This window comes from Ursus americanus, chromosome 14 (assembly GCF_024610735.1).
Source record: "Ursus americanus isolate L20-20 chromosome 14, mUrsAme1.1.p, whole genome shotgun sequence".
In the NCBI taxonomy this organism is placed as follows: Eukaryota; Metazoa; Chordata; class Mammalia; order Carnivora; family Ursidae; genus Ursus; species Ursus americanus.
The window spans coordinates 71,015,686-71,032,578 of record NC_142140.1 but is presented as its reverse complement, the minus strand read 5'-3'; the positions used below and the strand labels follow the sequence as shown (position 1 = coordinate 71,032,578).

Below are 16,893 nucleotides of genomic sequence, written 5' to 3'. Positions count from 1 at the left end.
ATGCTCCGCCCCGCGCGCCCGCGCCCGGGCCGCCTGGCGCCCCGCCCGCGCTTCAGGACCGGCGGGGCCGCGCGGCGCATCCTGCGGGCGGCGGCGGCGGCGGGCGCGGCGCCGGCAGCCGGACGCAAGATGATGAAGTTTCGGTTCCGGCGGCAGGGCGCTGACCCGCAGCGCGAGAAGCTCAAGCAGGAGCTCTTCGCCTTCAACAAGGTGCGGCGGGAGCGGCGGTGGCTCGGGCAGAGGGCGGGAGGGGGCGGGCCGGGGGCCCGAGCGGGGGCCCGGGGGCCGGAGCCACGTCGGGCCCGGGGGGAGGGGGCGCCCAGCTGGGGCGCGGCGCGGGGGCCGGGCCGCGCGCCCCTCGGCGGGCCCCACTTCTTGCCTTCTCCCCTGCTCCACTCTCGGACTCTGGGTGGGTCTAGGTCCCTCGCTGACTTTCCGAGTCAGCTCCGGGTCCCTGTGGGCCTCACTGGCTCAGGTCTGCGGGTCTCTGTGTACCTGGGTCTGTGTGTCTCTCTGTCTCTGTGCGACTCTGTGCATGTCTCTGGGTCACTGCCCCTGTCTCTGCCTGTGATCACCTCCCTATCCTCAGCCTGTGCCTGTGTGTCTGGGGAGAGGGGGGTGTCCGCCTCTGTCCCTGTGTGTCTCTGCGTGTCCCTTCTCTGTCTTCCTTCATCTGTTTCTTCATCTCTGAGCCTTTGCCTGTCTCTCCCTGCGTGTCTCTCCACCTATATGTGTCTCTCTGCAGTCTTTGGAACTCTTACTCTGGCTCTCTCTCTCTGTCTCTTTATCTCTCTTCCTTTGGGGGCCCTCGGAGCCCCTGCTCAGCCCTTGGGGCAGCCCAGGGCCTCAGTTTGTTTTGCTTTCGCACCCAGGCCAGTGGGGAGGGATGAGGAATGGAGGCAGATGTTGGGGGGTGGGGCTGGGAAATCCCTTCCCTGTTCCTTTCCTCCCCTCCCCCAAGGCCCTAGGCTCTGCCTTGCGGGGCTCTGACCTGCTCTGCTCTGCTGGGGGCTCCAGGGAAGATGCCTGACTGTGTAGGCAACTACACTTCAACTCCTGGGGCATCAGTTTCCCTTGCTGTGAAATGGAGCCACCTTTCTCCCTGTGCGTCCTGGCTCCCTGTATCACATGGGCCAACTGACGGAGCCTTTGGGCCAAGGTGGAGATGGTTGCTCCTTCCTTTCTTTTCCTGGGTAGGGCAAGAGGGGCCATGGGAAAGGTGCTGCCTTCAGCTCCCTCGTCCCCCCAGCCTTTGCGCTGATGTGTGGTAGATCCAGGCCCCAGCCTTTCCCTTGCTGACTTCTGGGGTGTTCCTTCTGGCCTCAGTTTTACTCTGCGCCTCTGATTGCACAGCCTCTCACTGCTCTTGGGGATTACAGTTATTATTCCCGTCATAGAGGTGAGAAAATTGAGGTTCAAAGAGGGATGACGACTTGCCGAAAGTTGCAGAGCATGCCGGGCACTCTGTCCTTGTGGCCCCTTTCGATGAGATTTGACTTGAGCCTTGAGGGGCAGGGATTTTCAGAAGGGCTGCTGTGGTCCTGAGCCAGACAGGAGGAGACTCCTGTTCAGGAGAAAACTCTGGGATGGTTGGAGCTGAAGTGGCTGAGGTGGGAATGTCTTTCGGGGCAGACAGGGTTTCCTGGTGATGGGGCTGCCAGGGCCTTCAGATGTGGTGGCTGAGAACTCACCAGGGGCCTGGGGGGCCCTGAGGGGTGGCTGGTGCCCAGGGTCTCCCAGCTGGTCCCCTTCGTGCACTGGGTGGCTGTGAGCGTGAGACCCTGTGAGGTGAGAGGAGGAGGATGGTGGGGGCAGGTGAATCAGCCAGTGAGTCGGGCTGTGAAGTGGAGACCAGAGACAGATGGTGGGGAGGCTTGGCTCCTCCTGGCTGGCCCTGGGTCAGCAGAAGCCAAGGGCTCCCTGCTCAGGAGAGTGAGGCCCCATTCTGAGTGGGCAGCATTGGTGGGACGGGTGTGGTTTGGGGCAAGGGGCTTGGTCACAAGAGATAGGTGTGAACAGATCGGTCCCAGAATCCCCAGCAGTGGGGAGGGTCAGAAGCAAGCATGGACTTTGGACTGTCTTGCATCCAGACCCCTGTCCTGCCCACAGCTTGCCCGTGGGATGTCCACTCTATGTCAGTTTAACAATCCTGAGCTCCTGCTGTGTGAGGGGCCCCTTCTAGGTATTGGGGACACCACAGTGACCAAGAGGGACAAATGCCTCTTCACTTGGGGTGCTGATGTACTCTTAGGGGGGACAGTGAAAAGCCTAAGCAAAAGAGTGAAATGTGCAGCAGTTTGGATGACGGCCAGTGCCGGGGATACAATAAAGTAGGGTGAGGGTAGGGAGTGTGGGGACAGGGAGGCTGCTAGAGCAGGGTGGTTTAGGGAGGGCTTTGAGGAGTTGACTCCTGAGCAGAGACCTGAGTGATGGGGAGGAGCCCTCCTTGGGCAATGCTGGGTGAAGCAGGTTCCAGGTAGACGTACAGTAGATGCAAAGGTCCTGAGGCAGGAGCTTGCCTAGTAAATTAGAGAATAGCAGAAGGCTGTTGGCCTGGATCAAGTAAGCTGGGGGAGAGAGGGAAGAGGAGGACAGAGAGGGATCAGGTGGTAAGGCGGGAGCTCCGAGAGGGTCCTGACAAGAGGATGGGACTGGCTAGGCCTGGTCAGCTCTACTAGGGGCATGACAAGGCTGGTGGGAAAGGGAAGCTCTCCCCGCCACCCCCCCCCCCAACAAAATGGGCGATACTGTCCTCAGGTGGGGTCAATGCCCCTAGTGCCCACATGGGAAACTGAGGCTTGGAGAATGTTGTGGTCAGCCTGAGTCCAAGCAGGCTGCATAGAGGGCTCAGTCCCTGCCTGCATTGGTTGAGGCAAGAGGGAGGCTGGGGCAGCAGGCCTGGGAGCAGGGTTTCTTTGGAAACGTGTGTCTTGGCTGAGGCACCGGTCAGGAGATGCCTGGGCCAACTTGTGGTGTCCCACACCGGTGTTGAGGACGGGGCGGGAGCCCCTCCAGGCAGGCCTCTGGGGATGAGTAGGAGCTTGTTGGTGGATGTGGGAAAACTGGTGGATGTGGGAAAACGGACAAAAGCATGAGCCGGTGGAAGGAAGGAGAGAGAACCTGGCGGGCAGGGCCTGCCCTGGGACTGGGTCTGCCAGGAGGAGACACCCTGGGAGAGGGGTCAAGAGCCTCCACTGAGCTGATCCTGGGTGTTGCCCTCTGATCTCCGTGTGGGGCCCGTGGGGAGTGCCATGGACTTCATATTCAACCTCAGACAGCATGGCACCTCACCTCCACGAGTGGGGTGCAGAGCCCCACTCTGGGACAGGAAGGGTCGACTTCTGTGCCTACACCTCTTGGGTCCTGCTTCTCTGTTGCCAGAGCCCCGCGCACAGCGGGCCGGACGTGGGTGTGGAGGAAGAAGACTAGGCCTTGGCCGGGGGAGGGCCTCTGCGGTGTGGAGAGCAGGTGTGGTCATCTCCTTTAGAGTGGGAGCAGTGAGGCGCCGGGCTCAGCTGGACCAGCTCTGGTCCTGCTGGGCAGCTGCCTTAGTCTGGAGGCTGCCTTGGGGTAGGCCTCGGGGAGGGCCGCTGCCAATGCCCTCCCCTCCCCTGCAGACTGTGGAGCATGGCTTCCCCAACCAGCCCAGCGCCCTGGCCTTCGACCCGGAGCTTCGCATCATGGCCATCGGCACGAGGTCTGGGGCCGTCAAGATGTATCCTTTGCGAACCGAGGCCTTTAGGGCCCGTTGGGACCTCCTGCTTGCAGCCCCACGTGCGGGCTCCTTGGGCCCGGCCTGGCCCCGGAGGCCGCAGTCGGGGCCCGGGTCCTGGTGGAGGTTGGTGCGGCCTCTGCCCCTGAGACTCTTCCTTACCCAAGTGGTTGTGGGGGAGGGGTCAGCTTGCAGTGGTCACAGCTGTCCCTAGCTGCATTTCAGCCAGCCAGTTACCTAGGCGACCCTGCTCCCGTTCCAGCAACTGACCGGGGACACTGGGCCGGGAGGCTGGCTGGCGCGGTACCCAGCAAGGGTGGCGAGTGTGCTGGGGTCGCCCAGCGGGCCTTGCCCTGGTGACCAGGCACACACGCGTGTGCGAATGTGAGGACACACGTGTTTAGCTGAGGGGCTGGGGGCCGTGCCAGGCTCAGCATGGTGAGTGCGGCGCGGCCCCCACCTGGATGCTGGCGGCTGCACAATGGGCCGTGTGAGCCGCACAAAGCGGGCATTTTCCTACAAGCACAGGGTGGGGGTGGGGTGGGGGCAAGCCGGCAGCTGAAGGCCTCCCTGCCTGCCACGGAGAACCCCACCCCTACTGCTCTCGTTGAAGCCCCTTGCGTGGGGAAACCGAGGTGGAGGGCCCGGTGGAGGCTGTCTACCCTCACCCCTCCTCCCGTGATCCTCTGGCTCTCAGTACCCTCGTTGGGGACATTGGTTGGCAGAAAAAATGAGTCCATGCCTGGAAAGGGGCGGGGTGGGCATGGGGGTCTTCCCACCCCAGGGCTGGGTGGCCAGGCCGGGGTGGGCATCTGGGTCTGTGGTTTCTGAGTCCACTTTCTCGAGGGAGTGTGGCTGGACCGGGGTGCCTCTTTCCCATGGGCTCCTGAGGCACCTGTGGGGCAGCGAATGGCGTGGGGAGGGGACAGTGCCCGGACCCCCTGCCCTGAATCCCCCTACTGGTCCCGGGAGGTGTGCACTTCCGGTCCTGCTCCCGGCCCTTGGGGTGCTGTCCTGTCCCACCTGCGCACTGTGCTCCTGCAGCCCCTTGCTCGGCACCCTGCGCCACTGTTAGCCGCTCGAGCCATCCCTCCATGGTCTTTCTTGTGCCTGGGCTCCGCATGCCCGATGTACTGGCGAGGAGACAGCCCCAGAGGAGGAGGCTGGGGCCCTCCTCTTTCCCCTTGTTCCTTCCCCCAAACTACCCTAGCCTGGAGCCCTGGGTTGGGAAACTGAGGCTGGCCACAGAAGCCACCCCTCCCCCTCAAGGGCGGCCCATCTCCTTGGCAACCCTGGTTCCCGCCCAGCAGCTCCTGCCCTCTCTTTTGTCCCCTCTTCTGTGTTCTCCTGGTTCCTGCAGGGAATCCCAACGCTGGCTCCAAAGCAACGGCTCCTGTGTTGTTGCTGGGCAACGCTGACCCCTCCTTAGCCCTCCCTCCCGGCCCCCCCCACCCTTGTCGAACCTGGAGCTGCCGTGACTCTGGCTCAGACCCCAGACACTTGAGGCAGCTCACCCAACCTTCCCAAGCCTCTGTGCATTGTCTGTGAAATGGGCAGGCCGAGGCCTCTCCCCGATCACAGTGGGGGCTGCTGGCTGCTGGCCCCAGAGGGAGGTTGGTTTCCTTGCCCGCAGCTGGAGGTTGGCCTGGAGCTGTGGGAAGAGGCAGCCTGGACTGTCCTCTGCCCCAGGCTTCCGTGCCCAGGCCTGGCCTGGCCTCTCTGCCTGTGTGATCCCAGCCTGCGGGGCCCAGTGCTCATGTACACAGACACACGCTAGGCTGACACAGAGCGGGACCGTGGCCACGTGCCAGGCCTGGGCCAAGTGCGCTGGGTGTGCTTGCGTTCTCACTTGCCCTGCATCAGCCCTACAAGGTGGGAGTGGGACTCACTCGCCCATTTTACAGATGAGGAAGTAAAGGTCGGACAGCAGCACCAACCTGCAGGAGCAGAGCGAAGCCTGCACTCTGAGCCTGGGGGTATTTTGGGGGTACAGGACAGTGCTGCTTCAAGGAGGGGTCCCCTCTGGACGTTGGAGGGCAGGCCTGGCTGGGGCCTGTTGGAAGGGTTCTCGGAAAGGAGGATCTCCTGTGCCTGCTTCTGCCCTTGACCCTGTGCACTTAGCTACGGCGCACCTGGTGTGGAGTTCACTGGCCTGCACCGAGACACAGCCACTGTCACCCAGATGCACTTCCTGCCCGGCCAGGTGAGCCTCTCCCCTCCCCGGCTCCCACGGCCGCCGTGCCCGGCCCAGACCAGCCCAGTCTCCTTCTCTGCTCATCCACCAGGGCCGCCTCCTGAGCCTGCTGGACGACAGCAGCCTGCACCTCTGGGAGATCGTCCATCACAACGGCTGTGCCCACCTGGAGGAGGCGCTCAGCTTCCAGCCACCGAGTCGGCCGGGCTTCGACGGGGCCAGGTACTAGAGGACTTGGCTGGGGACGGGCTGCCGGGCCCGCGGGGAGCCTGGTGGAGGTGGTGGGCGCCGGCCTTGCAAAGGCGCCGTGGGCATGGGACCCCTGCCCTAGGGTTCAGGGCGGCAGAGTCCATCGAGCTGTGCCCGGGTCCTGGAGAGATGTGCATTGTGGATTTTGCGGGTGTTAAATAGGGGGTTCTGGCCGAGTCCAAGGTGAACAGGTGGTGTCCATGCTCCGGGGAAGACTAGGGCCTTTCACAGTTGGGGGTGGGGCAGCGGGCCATAATGCGCATGGATGAAAGGGCAGGTTTGGGGGCGAGGAAGGTCCTACCAGGCTGTGTGAGGTGCCAGCAGCAGGGGGTGCCTAGAGGATGCTCTAGGGGACAGTGGAGTGGGCCTGGACCGCCGGCCCTGCTGGCCCTTCCCAAAACAGCCAGAGTGGCCAAGTCCTTCACCCTTCCAAATTCCCGTACTGCCTCAGTGGGAGGCTTGTCCTGCTCCTGCTGGCGGCCGGTTGGTACCCCCACACACCCAGCCCTCACCCAGGGGTGGACTCTGCAGGCAGGGTCATTCTGGGTCACCTCCTGCAAAGTCAGGGAGCCATCCGTGGGCTGGTGACGGTGGTTCCTGGGTGGGGCTCAGGAGGGTCGTGTGTGTTCTGGAGCCCTTGGTCCTGGCCCAGGCGCTGGCCTGGTTCCTGCCTTCCCCTCCTAGTGAGTGGGAGGGGCTCGGGAGCCTGTCTCCAAGACCTGGGGAACCTATTTTTATCCCTCTCCTTCCCAACATCCTGATGAATAATTGAGTGAGCTAATTACGATGCCCACAGCCGCCACCATCGCCTTCCCAGTGCGCCAGCCCACTCAATAACCGGGCCTCTGGGAGTGCAGAGGGGCCATAATGAGCTCCCAGTAGCACCCCTCCCCCTCCACACCCCTCCTCAGCCTGTGGATGGGCCCGTGCCCTCACCTGCCTCCCCTCATCCCGCGCAGTGGCCTGCTCAGCCTCGCCCGCGTCACGGTGGTCCTGCTGGTGGCGGCGGGTGACATGGCAGCCCTGGGCACCGAGGGAGGCAGCGTCTTCTTCCTGGATGTTCCCACCTTGACACTGCTCGAGGGGCAGACTCTTGCCCCGGACGAGGTTCTTCGAAGGTGAGGGGCAGGCGGACCGCCCAGCAGCCAGTTCGTGCCTGGGCGGTGCTCCTGCCAGCTCACGTGAGCCCCTCCGCAGCGTGCCAGACGACTACCGGTGTGGGAAGGCGCTGGGCCCGGTGGAGTCACTCCAGGGACACTTGCGGGACCCCACCAAGATCCTCATCGGCTACAGCCGGGGCCTTCTGGTCATCTGGAACCGGGTGGCGCAGTGTGCAGACCGCGTCTTCCTGGGCAACCAGGTATGTGGGGGAGGCCAGCACCAGCCGCCCAGGTCGTCTGCTCCCGCCCCTGCTCATGCTCACCACCTGTGCCCGGCAGCAGCTGGAGAGCCTGTGCTGGGAGCGCAGCGGCAGCACGCTGGTCAGCTCCCATAGTGATGGCAGCTACGCCGTCTGGTCGGCGGACGCTGGCGACTCCCCGATGACCCAGCCCACAGTAGCCACCACGCCCTACGGTGAGTGCCAGGGAGGCCGAGGGCGGCCTCTTACACCTGAGTACGGGGTTGACCGGTGACCCCAAACTCAGGCACTCGGGGCTGCCTGGCCTTGGTGGGGGTGTCCAGGAGGACTTGTGGAAGGGGGTGGTGCCAAGCGTGGTCTTCATGGGTGAGACTGCTGCGGGGGCGCGGTGGGGCAGTGGGCCTTCCCCTCCGGGAGTCAGGAAGCAGCTGTGAGGTGGGGAGCAATGGAGGCAGAATAGGAACGGGAGAAGCTTGGAGAAATGTGACCTGGGGCCCTTCTGGTCCTGGCGAGCAAGTGAGCCTGACATTGTCCCACCCCTCCAGGCCCCTTCCCCTGCAAAGCCATTAACAAGATTCTGTGGCGAAACTGTGAATCTGGGTAGGTGGGGAGCCGGCTCTCAGATGGGGGTTGGGGGCGGTGTCTGCAGCGGGGAGGACGGTGGGCTCTGGGGCGCGGGGATGTCCTGCATCGCTCTCCCTGGGTTGGGCCGTTCACACCTGGAGCCCAGGTGGCTCACGGGGCTCCCTCGCCGGCTCTGTAGGGACCACTTCATCATCTTCAGCGGTGGTATGCCGCGTGCCAGCTACGGTGACCGCCACTGTGTGAGTGTGCTCCGGGCTGAGACCCTGGTGACGTTGGACTTCACCTCCCGCATCATCGACTTCTTCACAGTGCACAGCACACGGCCTGAGGACGGTGTGTGCCCCGCCCTCCCTGCCCCAGGCCCCGTACCCCGTGCCCCCTGCCGCTGGGCTCACCTAGCCCTCGTCCACAGAGTTCGATGAGCCCCAGGCCCTGGCCGTGCTGCTCGAGGAGGAGCTGGTGGTGCTCGACCTGCAGACGCCCGGCTGGCCTGCTGTGCCCGCTCCGTACCTGGCCCCGCTGCACTCGTCTGCTATCACCTGCTCGGCACACGTCGCCAACGTCCCCGCCAAGCTGTGGGCCCGCATCGTGAGCGCTGGCGAGCAGCAGAGCCCGCAGCCTGCCTCCAGCGCCTCGGTTTGTGCCCAGGGCCCCCTGCAGGGCAGGGGTCTGGGGAGGAAGGGTGTTCCAGGCACTGCCCAGGCACACGCCCGGAGGGGGGAATGTGGCAGGCATACAAAGGGAACTCAGAGGCAGTTTGGGCCCTGGGGGCCAAGCTCAGGGTGAGGAGAAGGCGTTTGCCCTGACCTTCCGTTACATCCCCGGTTTTCGACGTAAGGCTCGATGATCCATTAGTTGCGTACAACACCCTGACCTTCCGTTTCCTCCTCTCTGCCTGTCTCCCAGAGCTGGCCCATCACCGGGGGCCGGAACCTGGCCCAGGAGCCATCCCAGCGAGGGCTGCTGCTGACCGGGTAGGCAGACGCATGTGTTCGTGGCCGAGCACAGGTGTGACGTGTGTGTGTGTGTGTGTGCAGATGGGGCCTGGTGGAGCCCCCTCAGGTGCGGGAGATCCTGTCCAGGGCCTGGTGCGTACTGGCCTGCCCGGCGACTCGGGCCCCGCCCCTGGTGGGACCAGGCCATCCCCTGTCCCTCGGGGTGGATGGAGCCTCTCTAGGCCCTGGTTTCACGCCCCGCCCTGCCTTTCGGTCTGGAACTGAGCTCCACCCACCCAGCCTGCCCTGGGACCGGAAAATCTGGGCTGGCCCATGCCGATCTGCCCAGGGCAGGTGCTGGAGAGCCCAGCCTGGGCCTGGCGGGCGCTGACGTGCCCAGTGACTCAGGCCCCAACTTCCTGCCCTGCCCCTGCTGCCTGCCTGTGCCGGGACCCTCAGGCCTCTGGCTCCAGGGTCCCCTCCCCTGCTGGAGAATTCCTGCTCGCGGCTTTGGAGGTGTCCCAACCAGCCCCAGAGACGCAGGCACCTTTTCACACCCTGGCTCTGGGCTCCCACCGCTGCCCAAAGGCCCTGACGTGAGCTCTGCAGCTGTGTCCTGAGGCTGCACCCCAGATTTGTCTGCTCCTGCCCCCCACTTCCCCTCCCTGCTTCCTCCCAGCCTCCCCAGGCTTCCTGCTGCTCTGCCTACATGGCTGCCTCATGGCCCAGAGGGTCCTTCTGCTCTGGGGCTAGCTCCCGACCACCTTTACTGGACGCGCCTGTAGTTCTCTCTTCCCTGCGTTCTCTCCTCTTCCATCTCCTGCTCGGCGCACTGGTGATTATTTCCACACCTTTCCACCCTGTCTGAGAGGCCCAGGTGCATGGGGTTCTGGCATACAGTAGGCGCTCAGTATGTGTTTGCTCTACGTAGATGCCTCCTGTTTGTTGTGTGCAGTGGGAGTCTGGTCGGTGCTTGGCATCTGCAGTAGGTGGTCAGTGAGTGGTCACTGGAGGAGTGGCCGGGGAGGTGCAGGGGGGCCCGGGGTGGGCCTGACGTCGCCTTCCCCGCAGCCACGAGGACGGCACCGTGCGGTTCTGGGACGCCTCCGGCGTGGCGCTGCGGCCACTCTACAAGCTCAGCACGGCTGGCCTCTTCCAGACGGACTGCGAGCACGCCGACAGCCTGGGCCAGGCCGCCGAGGACGACTGGCCGCCCTTTCGCAAGGTGGGCCCCTCCCCCGGCCCTGGGAGCCTCGCCCCAGCCCTGCCCCGAGTCCTCACTCCATCCCGCCCCCCCCAGGTGGGCTGCTTTGACCCCTACAGTGACGACCCTCGGCTCGGTGTGCAGAAGGTGGCACTGTGCAAGTACACGGCCCAGATGGTGGTGGCTGGCACAGCGGGCCAGGTGAGGCGGACGTGTCCGAGGGCTCGGGGTCTCCGAGGGCTTTGTGGAGGAAGTGGGCCTGACCTGGAGTGGGGCTCCAGGTAGCGATGGCTGGGGGGAGGCCAGCCAGGGAGGTGAACCCCCTGGGGGCCTTGAGTCCAGACGCTGGCTCTTGGGGAACCTCGAGGGTTGGGGCCGGGTTGGGTGCACAGGTGTTAGGTGAGCCCTGGGAGGGTAGGGACCGGCAGGGCTCGGTCGCTGCTGTGTCACTGGCACTCATGCAGCATACAGAAGGTGTGTGCTTATGACTAAACGGAGACGGGCTTGGGGGGTGGTGGGATATTTGGCTCCCAGAAGGCAAGGCAGTGGGTCTTGGTCACCGCCGTGTTCCTCGGGGCTCAGTGAAGGCCCTGGTACACAGTAGGCATTCAGTAAGTGCTCGTTAAGTAGATGAACTAGAGACAGTATACCAGGAGCACCCTGGCAGGGACTTGGCAGGCTCAGGTGGGGCCTGGGCAGCCCACCCCCCTCCGTGCTGACCCCTCCCCCGCCCCGGCTGCGGGCTCAGGTGCTGGTGCTGGAGCTAAGCGATGAGCCCTCGGAGCAGGCGGTCAGCGTGGCCAGCGTGGACCTCCTCCAGGACCGAGAGGGCTTCACGTGGAAGGGCCACGAGCGGCTGAGTCCGCGCACGGGGCCCCTGCCATGGCCTGCGGGCTTCCAGCCCCGAGTTCTGGTTCAGTGCCTGCCACCAGCTGCTGTCACCGCTGTCACGCTCCACGCGGAGTGGAGCCTCGTGGCCTTTGGCACCAGTCACGGCTTTGGCCTCTTCGACTATCAGCGCAGGAGCCCGGTGCTGGCCAGGTGTGTGGGGGGTGGGCCCGGAGCCTGGGGAGGCAGGCGGGGTCTGGGCCTCGGGTCTCCCCTTCTGAGACCTGACACGGCGAAGCTAGGGTGACCTGGGAGCCCCCTCCCCCTCTGGCAGCTCTGTCCTCACGGGGAGTGCCGCTGGCGAGCTTTAAGCCCCCAGCTGCTGGGCGGCGGGGCAGCGTTGCTGGGCCGCTGGTTCCTGGCCCATGGGGCCAGCGGGGGCACGGTGGCCGCTCCGGGACTGTGCCATGCGGCCCAGCTGACGTCTGCCTGCCCGCAGGTGCACGCTTCACCCCAACGACTCTCTGGCCATGGAGGGGCCGCTGTCCCGGGTGAAGTCCCTCAAGAAGTCTCTGCGCCAGTCCTTCCGGCGCATCCGCAAGAGCCGAGTGTCTGGCAAGAAGCGGGCTGCTAATGCCACCAGCAAGGTGAGCTGGGGCCGGGCTGCCTCTCCGGGCCGCGCCCTGGCCTCGGCCCCCAGCCTGGTGTGTGCGCACCGCGGTCGCCCCGGCCGGGATGATCTGGACGGGAGGGGAGGGTGCGGGCTGTGGGGCGCCAGGCAGTGGGGGCGCCGGCGGGGTGTGGGGAAGGTGGCGTCCTGGAGGCCGCTGCCCATCTAGTTGCAGGAGGCCAACGCGCAGCTGGCTGAGCAGGCCTGTCCCCATGACGTGGAGATGACCCCAGTGCAGCGCCGCATCGAGCCCCGCTCCGCCGACGACTCCCTCTCCGGCGTCGTCCGCTGCCTCTACTTCGCCGACACGTTCCTTCGAGATGGTGAGATCAGGGGGACGGGTTGGGGCCTCGGTTGGCCATCTAGGCCATGGGGGGGTCCGGGAGGTAGGGAAGCCAGCTGCCTGCCGGCCCGAGCTGACCCCGCAAAGGTCCCGCTTAGAACGTCCACCTGTGAGGTTGGTGAGGGAGCCAGGTGGGCCTCGGAGACCCGACCGCGGAGAAGGGCGCCCACGATCCGGGGAGGAGAGAGCGGGAGGCTCTGCCAGCGCCCGCGACTGTGGTGGGCACGAGTCCGGGAGGCCGCCCGGGCTCTGTAATCTGCGATGGAGAATTTCAACCACACACGGAACTAGAGAGGGGTCCCGTCACCCCGACATCCAGCCTGGTGCTACCGGCCGTCTGCGGCTGCTGCACCTGTCCCTGCCCCACACCCCGTCGTTTAAACGATAACCTGTGAGTGAGGACTTGAGTGTGTGTCCGACGGGCGTAACCCACAGCCAGGGTCCCCGAATCGCACCCGTGAACCGCTGCTGGTCCCGGCCACACGTGGTCTACGGTGCCTTTCTCCATCCGTCTCGAAAACGCCTTCTTACAGTCTGTGTTGGGTGGGCATCTCGTCAGGCCGCGCTTGGCTTGTCACCGAGGCGACTTCGGTCCCCGAGTCTGAGAGGGGAGCACCCCCCCCCCGTGTCATTTATGTTGGGGATCCTCTGTGTAGCGGATCTTCTCACCACCTGGACACGGTAGCCCTGGGGCCTTGACGGGGTTCCGCTGTCCCTGTGAGAAGGCCAATGGGGCGCGGCCTCCCAGCTGCTGGGGTCCCGGGTCGGGGCGGTGCGCCGTTGTGACTTTTCCCTGGGGTTTGGCTCCCCCTGCCGCTTGCTGCGGAGGCCGTCAGCTCTTCAAGGGCCCACAGCGGAGACCGTGGGGCTCCGCCTCCGCCCTGAAGGCCCTTCATTCCCCAGCGCTGCTGCCCGCCCACACGGGAAAGCGGGCTAGACAGCGTCCCGCCGGCCCGGTTCCTTTTGGCCCAGGTCCGGGGGCTCCGCGTCTGGCTGGGAGGCGGGTAGTGCCCAGAAGGGAGTGGGCTAAGGCCTGCTGGAGCAGTCTGCGGGGTGAGGGTGCTTCGAGTGTGTCGGCAGGACCAGTGATGGCGTTTGGTGGCTGTGGGGGGGTCCGGGGGTCAGGGCTGTATGCTGGGCCCGTTACTGCGCTGGGGGCTGAGGGTGCCGCGGGATGGGCTTGGCGAGGTCAGGGTGTAGTTTGGGTGCCTGTTGACGTCTTCGAGATGTCCTGGAGGCCGTTCCCATTTGTGCGGGGGGCCGTATCCAAGGCCCGGCATTTTGTCAGCAGTACAGAGCAGGTGCGGCGGCCCCGAGGCTGGCGGAGCGCCCTGGGGAGGCGTGGGATGGGAGAGGAGGGGGGCGGGGGCCTCGGGAGGGGAGGAGGACCCCGCCTCACAGGCCCGTCGCTCCGCAGCGGCCCACCATGGACCCACCATGTGGGCGGGCACCAACTCGGGCTCTGTGTTCGCCTACGCGCTGGAAGTGCCGACAGCTGTGGCAGGCGGCGAGAAGCGACCGGAGCGGGCGGTGGAGGCCGTGCTGGGCAAGGAGGTGCAGCTGATGCACCGCGCCCCCGTGGTGGCCATCGCCGTGCTGGATGGGCGCGGCCGCCCGCTGCCCGAGCCCTACGAGGCCTCCCGGGATCTGGCGCAGGCCCCCGACATGCAGGGCGGCCACGCCGTGCTCATCGCGTCCGAGGAGCAGTTCAAGGTAAAGCCCGGTGGAGACCCTCCAGGCTCCTGCCCCGATGCCATTGGACCCTCTAGAAAGTGCCCTGCCTATGCGCCATATCTGCTGAGACCCGCCCCCCCCCCCCCCCGAGCCCCTAGCTAGCACAGATGCCCCCTGCAGAACGCAGAGGCTCTCGGGACCCTCCTGCCTGAGTCCCCGCCAGGACCCTGCGAGCACTCCTCGGGGCTCTGCCTGGCAGGAGATCGTGATCTGAGTGCATAGCAGCCACCTGACCCTTACAACCCAGCGTGGCTGGTTTGGCCACAGATAGCGGGGCCCCGGGAGGTTTCTGGGAGCAGCGTGAAGCCAGGGTGGAGTGCGAGGAGAGGGTAGCTTGGGGCGGGAGGGTGCCCGGGCAGAGGCAGCCCTGTGGCTGGGGGTGCAGGCCGACTGGAGGGCTGGGTGCGGAGTGGGGGCTGCTGCCTGCATCTGGGAGCACAGGCCCCGCTCACCGGCCGCCTGCCCACTGCCAGGTGTTCACGCTACCCAAGGTGAGCGCCAAGACCAAGTTCAAGCTAACGGCCCACGAGGGCTGTCGCGTGCGCAAGGTGGCACTTGCCACGTTTGCCAGCGTGGCCTGTGAGGACTATGCGGAGACCTGCCTGGCCTGCCTCACCAACTTGGGCGACGTGCACGTGTTCTCGGTGCCTGGCTTGCGGCCCCAGGTACACTACTCCTGTATCCGGAAGGAGGACATCAGCGGCATCGCGTCCTGTGTCTTCACGCGCCACGGCCAGGGTGAGGGGAAGGCTTCCTGGCGCGGACAGCCTGAGCGGGCCCGGGAGGGGTTCCCAGGGCGGGCACGGGACCGGCCAGCAGAGGCTGGGGAGGAGGCTGCTGGGGGGGGCTGTGGTTGGAGTCCCACCCCTAACTGTGCCCCGCTCCTTGCCTGCCCATCCAGGTTTTTATCTGATTTCTCCGTCGGAGTTTGAACGCTTCTCTCTGAGTGCCCGGAACATCACAGAGCCGCTCTGCTCTCTGGACATCAGCTGGCCCCGAGACAGCACCCGTGCCAGGTGTGTGGAGGGCCCAACCCAGGAGGCCTGTCCCCGAGGCCAGTCTCATCCCTGTGCCGAACTTTGCACAGAACGAGGGTGGCCCTCCGTGGTGGCACCCCTGTCTGATCCCGGGGCCTAGGAGAGGGAGGGTAGGGTCTGACACTCCTGGGGCCCCCCTCACGGCCCCATCTCTGTAGCTATAGGCTCCAGGAGTCACCCAAGCTGAGCCAGGCTAACGGGACCCCGGGCATCGTCCTGGCCTCACGGAGCCGCGATGGAAGCCCGGATCCTGGCCGCAGCAAGGGAGCTGGTACAGGGGACTGGGTGGGAAGTGAAGGTGGCAGGACTCCCCCCCCCCCCAACAGCTCAGAGGTGGGGGCAAGCCTCTGTGGGAGGCAGCAGCCTGGCCGCAGCAGGGAGCCCAGGGTCGGGCAGGCCAGGCAGGGGAGGGCTACAGGTCGGCCTGCGGTCCCCAGCCTCACCGCGGGCTGGGGCTGGGTTTGGGTCTGGGTCCTCGGGTTCCCAGGGGTGGAAGGTGGAGGGCCGAGGGTGCCCAGGGCTCCAGGCAGGGCCCTGACCACTTCTTCCCTGCAGACACCCCAGAGCCGCCTGAGGCCATGCTCTCGCCCATGTCCATTGACTCGGCTACCAGTGCGGACACCACCCTGGACACGACAGGGGACGTCACGGTGGAGGACGTGAAGGATTTCCTGGGGTGAGGCACGTGGGTGGGTGGGCGGGTCCACGGGAGGGGCTCCCCTGGCTCCCCGGCCTCTCTTCTGTCAGAACTGGGCACGGAGCCCCGAGGCAGGGCCTGGTCCCGGGACCTTCTGATCTCCGCCCCCCCCCCCCCAGCTCTTCCGAGGAGTCTGAGAGGAACCTGAGGAACCTGGCGGAAGATGAGGCTCGAGCCTGCGCCATCCTGATCAAATGAGGTGCTGCAGGTTTAGGGCCCTGGGGCTACCTGCTCCTTACTGTGGACAGCCCCGATTTGCATACCTGAGTCTTAGAAAAACAGGGTCGGCCTGGCAGCCCCTGGACGTCATGAGTGGTGGTCGGCACCGGTCCGGAGCAAACCACTTGGGAGTGGTGGCAGCTAGGGGCTCAGGGGCTGGTTGGCCAGCCCGTTTGCAGAGGAGGTCCCCAGGCTCACGTGGTTGGGTCCGGCTGGGCGAGCCTGGGAAGCGGGGCCCGATCTGGGGCCCATGGGTCTCTCCACCCATTGGCTGCCTGGTGCCCCCTGCACGGGGCACGGGTACCCCAGCTCCCTCTTCCTGTTGTTGGGTTTACTGCTGCCACACCCTAACCTGAGCGGGCCGAACGTGGGCAGTGCTCAGGTTCAGCAAGCCGCCTCTGGCCCTCACCGCAGGACCCTGGCCCCTAAATGGGCCGAGGCAGCGTGGTGGCCCCCTGCAGCCGGGCCATCTGCTCCTCCAGACCTCCCTGGCTTTCTCTGATCCTTCTTCTCTTCCTTTACCAGGAAGGCCAAAACTATTTGGCTACCGACTGCCCTGCTCGGAACTGGGGTCCAGGACCCTGGGCCCCTTCGCATAGACCCACACCTGCTAACCTGTGGCCTCCAGCGGGACCTGCCCACCCCGGCCCCGGGGTGGTACGGCGCTGTGGGCCTGGGACTCAGCCCCCGGCCTCTGGGGCAGATCCGCATTGGCCCCTCCTGTAGGCAGCTGGCAACCTGGAGGCCAGGTGCCAAGGGCAGAAGACAGCTGGGGCTGGCAAGCCCATGCCACCCCCCACTCGACACACCGTCCTTCCCCACTCCCTTTGCAAAGAATATTTTTCTAAGGCCTGTGCCGGGATGGACAGGCATTTCTAAAACTATTTTGGTACTTGCTCCTGGGCCAGCACCCACCCCACCCCCTGGTCTGCACGAGTGCACGTGTGCGCGCAGGACTGGGAGCTCTGCTGGGCACCCACAACTGAGGAGTGTGTGTGTGTGTGTGTGTGTGTGAGTGTGTGTGTGTACGTGTGTGTGTGTTGGGAGGGGGGTCGGTCAGGGTGGGTTTCCCTGTAGATTGTACCTTGGGGTTTTTTTCCTGTCATTTTGTTAAGATTAGCTCTGT

The 16,893-nt window shown here is 65.5% G+C and overlaps 1 protein-coding gene across 2 annotated transcripts; it reads left to right on the top strand.

Moving 5' to 3' along the window:
- Positions 1 to 49: 49 nt before the first annotated feature.
- Positions 50 to 16,880, top strand: LLGL1 (LLGL scribble cell polarity complex component 1). 2 transcript variants are annotated; one of them, XM_045778253.2, is made up of 23 exons: positions 50 to 210; positions 3,618 to 3,715; positions 5,834 to 5,915; positions 5,998 to 6,128; positions 7,115 to 7,273; positions 7,353 to 7,515; positions 7,598 to 7,730; positions 8,061 to 8,115; positions 8,279 to 8,433; positions 8,513 to 8,736; positions 9,007 to 9,074; positions 10,107 to 10,260; positions 10,336 to 10,440; positions 10,988 to 11,280; positions 11,567 to 11,714; positions 11,907 to 12,060; positions 13,498 to 13,793; positions 14,288 to 14,552; positions 14,716 to 14,830; positions 15,010 to 15,122; positions 15,407 to 15,527; positions 15,668 to 15,747; positions 16,293 to 16,880. In XM_045778253.2, exons 1-22 carry the CDS (start codon positions 130 to 132, stop codon positions 15,744 to 15,746), a joined length of 3,192 nt encoding a protein of 1,063 aa, XP_045634209.2. In that variant the 5' UTR covers positions 50 to 129; the 3' UTR covers position 15,747; positions 16,293 to 16,880. The 2 variants fall into 2 exon arrangements, with proteins under 2 accessions (XP_045634209.2, XP_045634208.2); XM_045778252.2 differs by having other exon boundaries at positions 7,595 to 7,730; positions 16,293 to 16,879.
- The last annotated feature ends 13 nt before the right edge of the window (positions 16,881 to 16,893 follow it).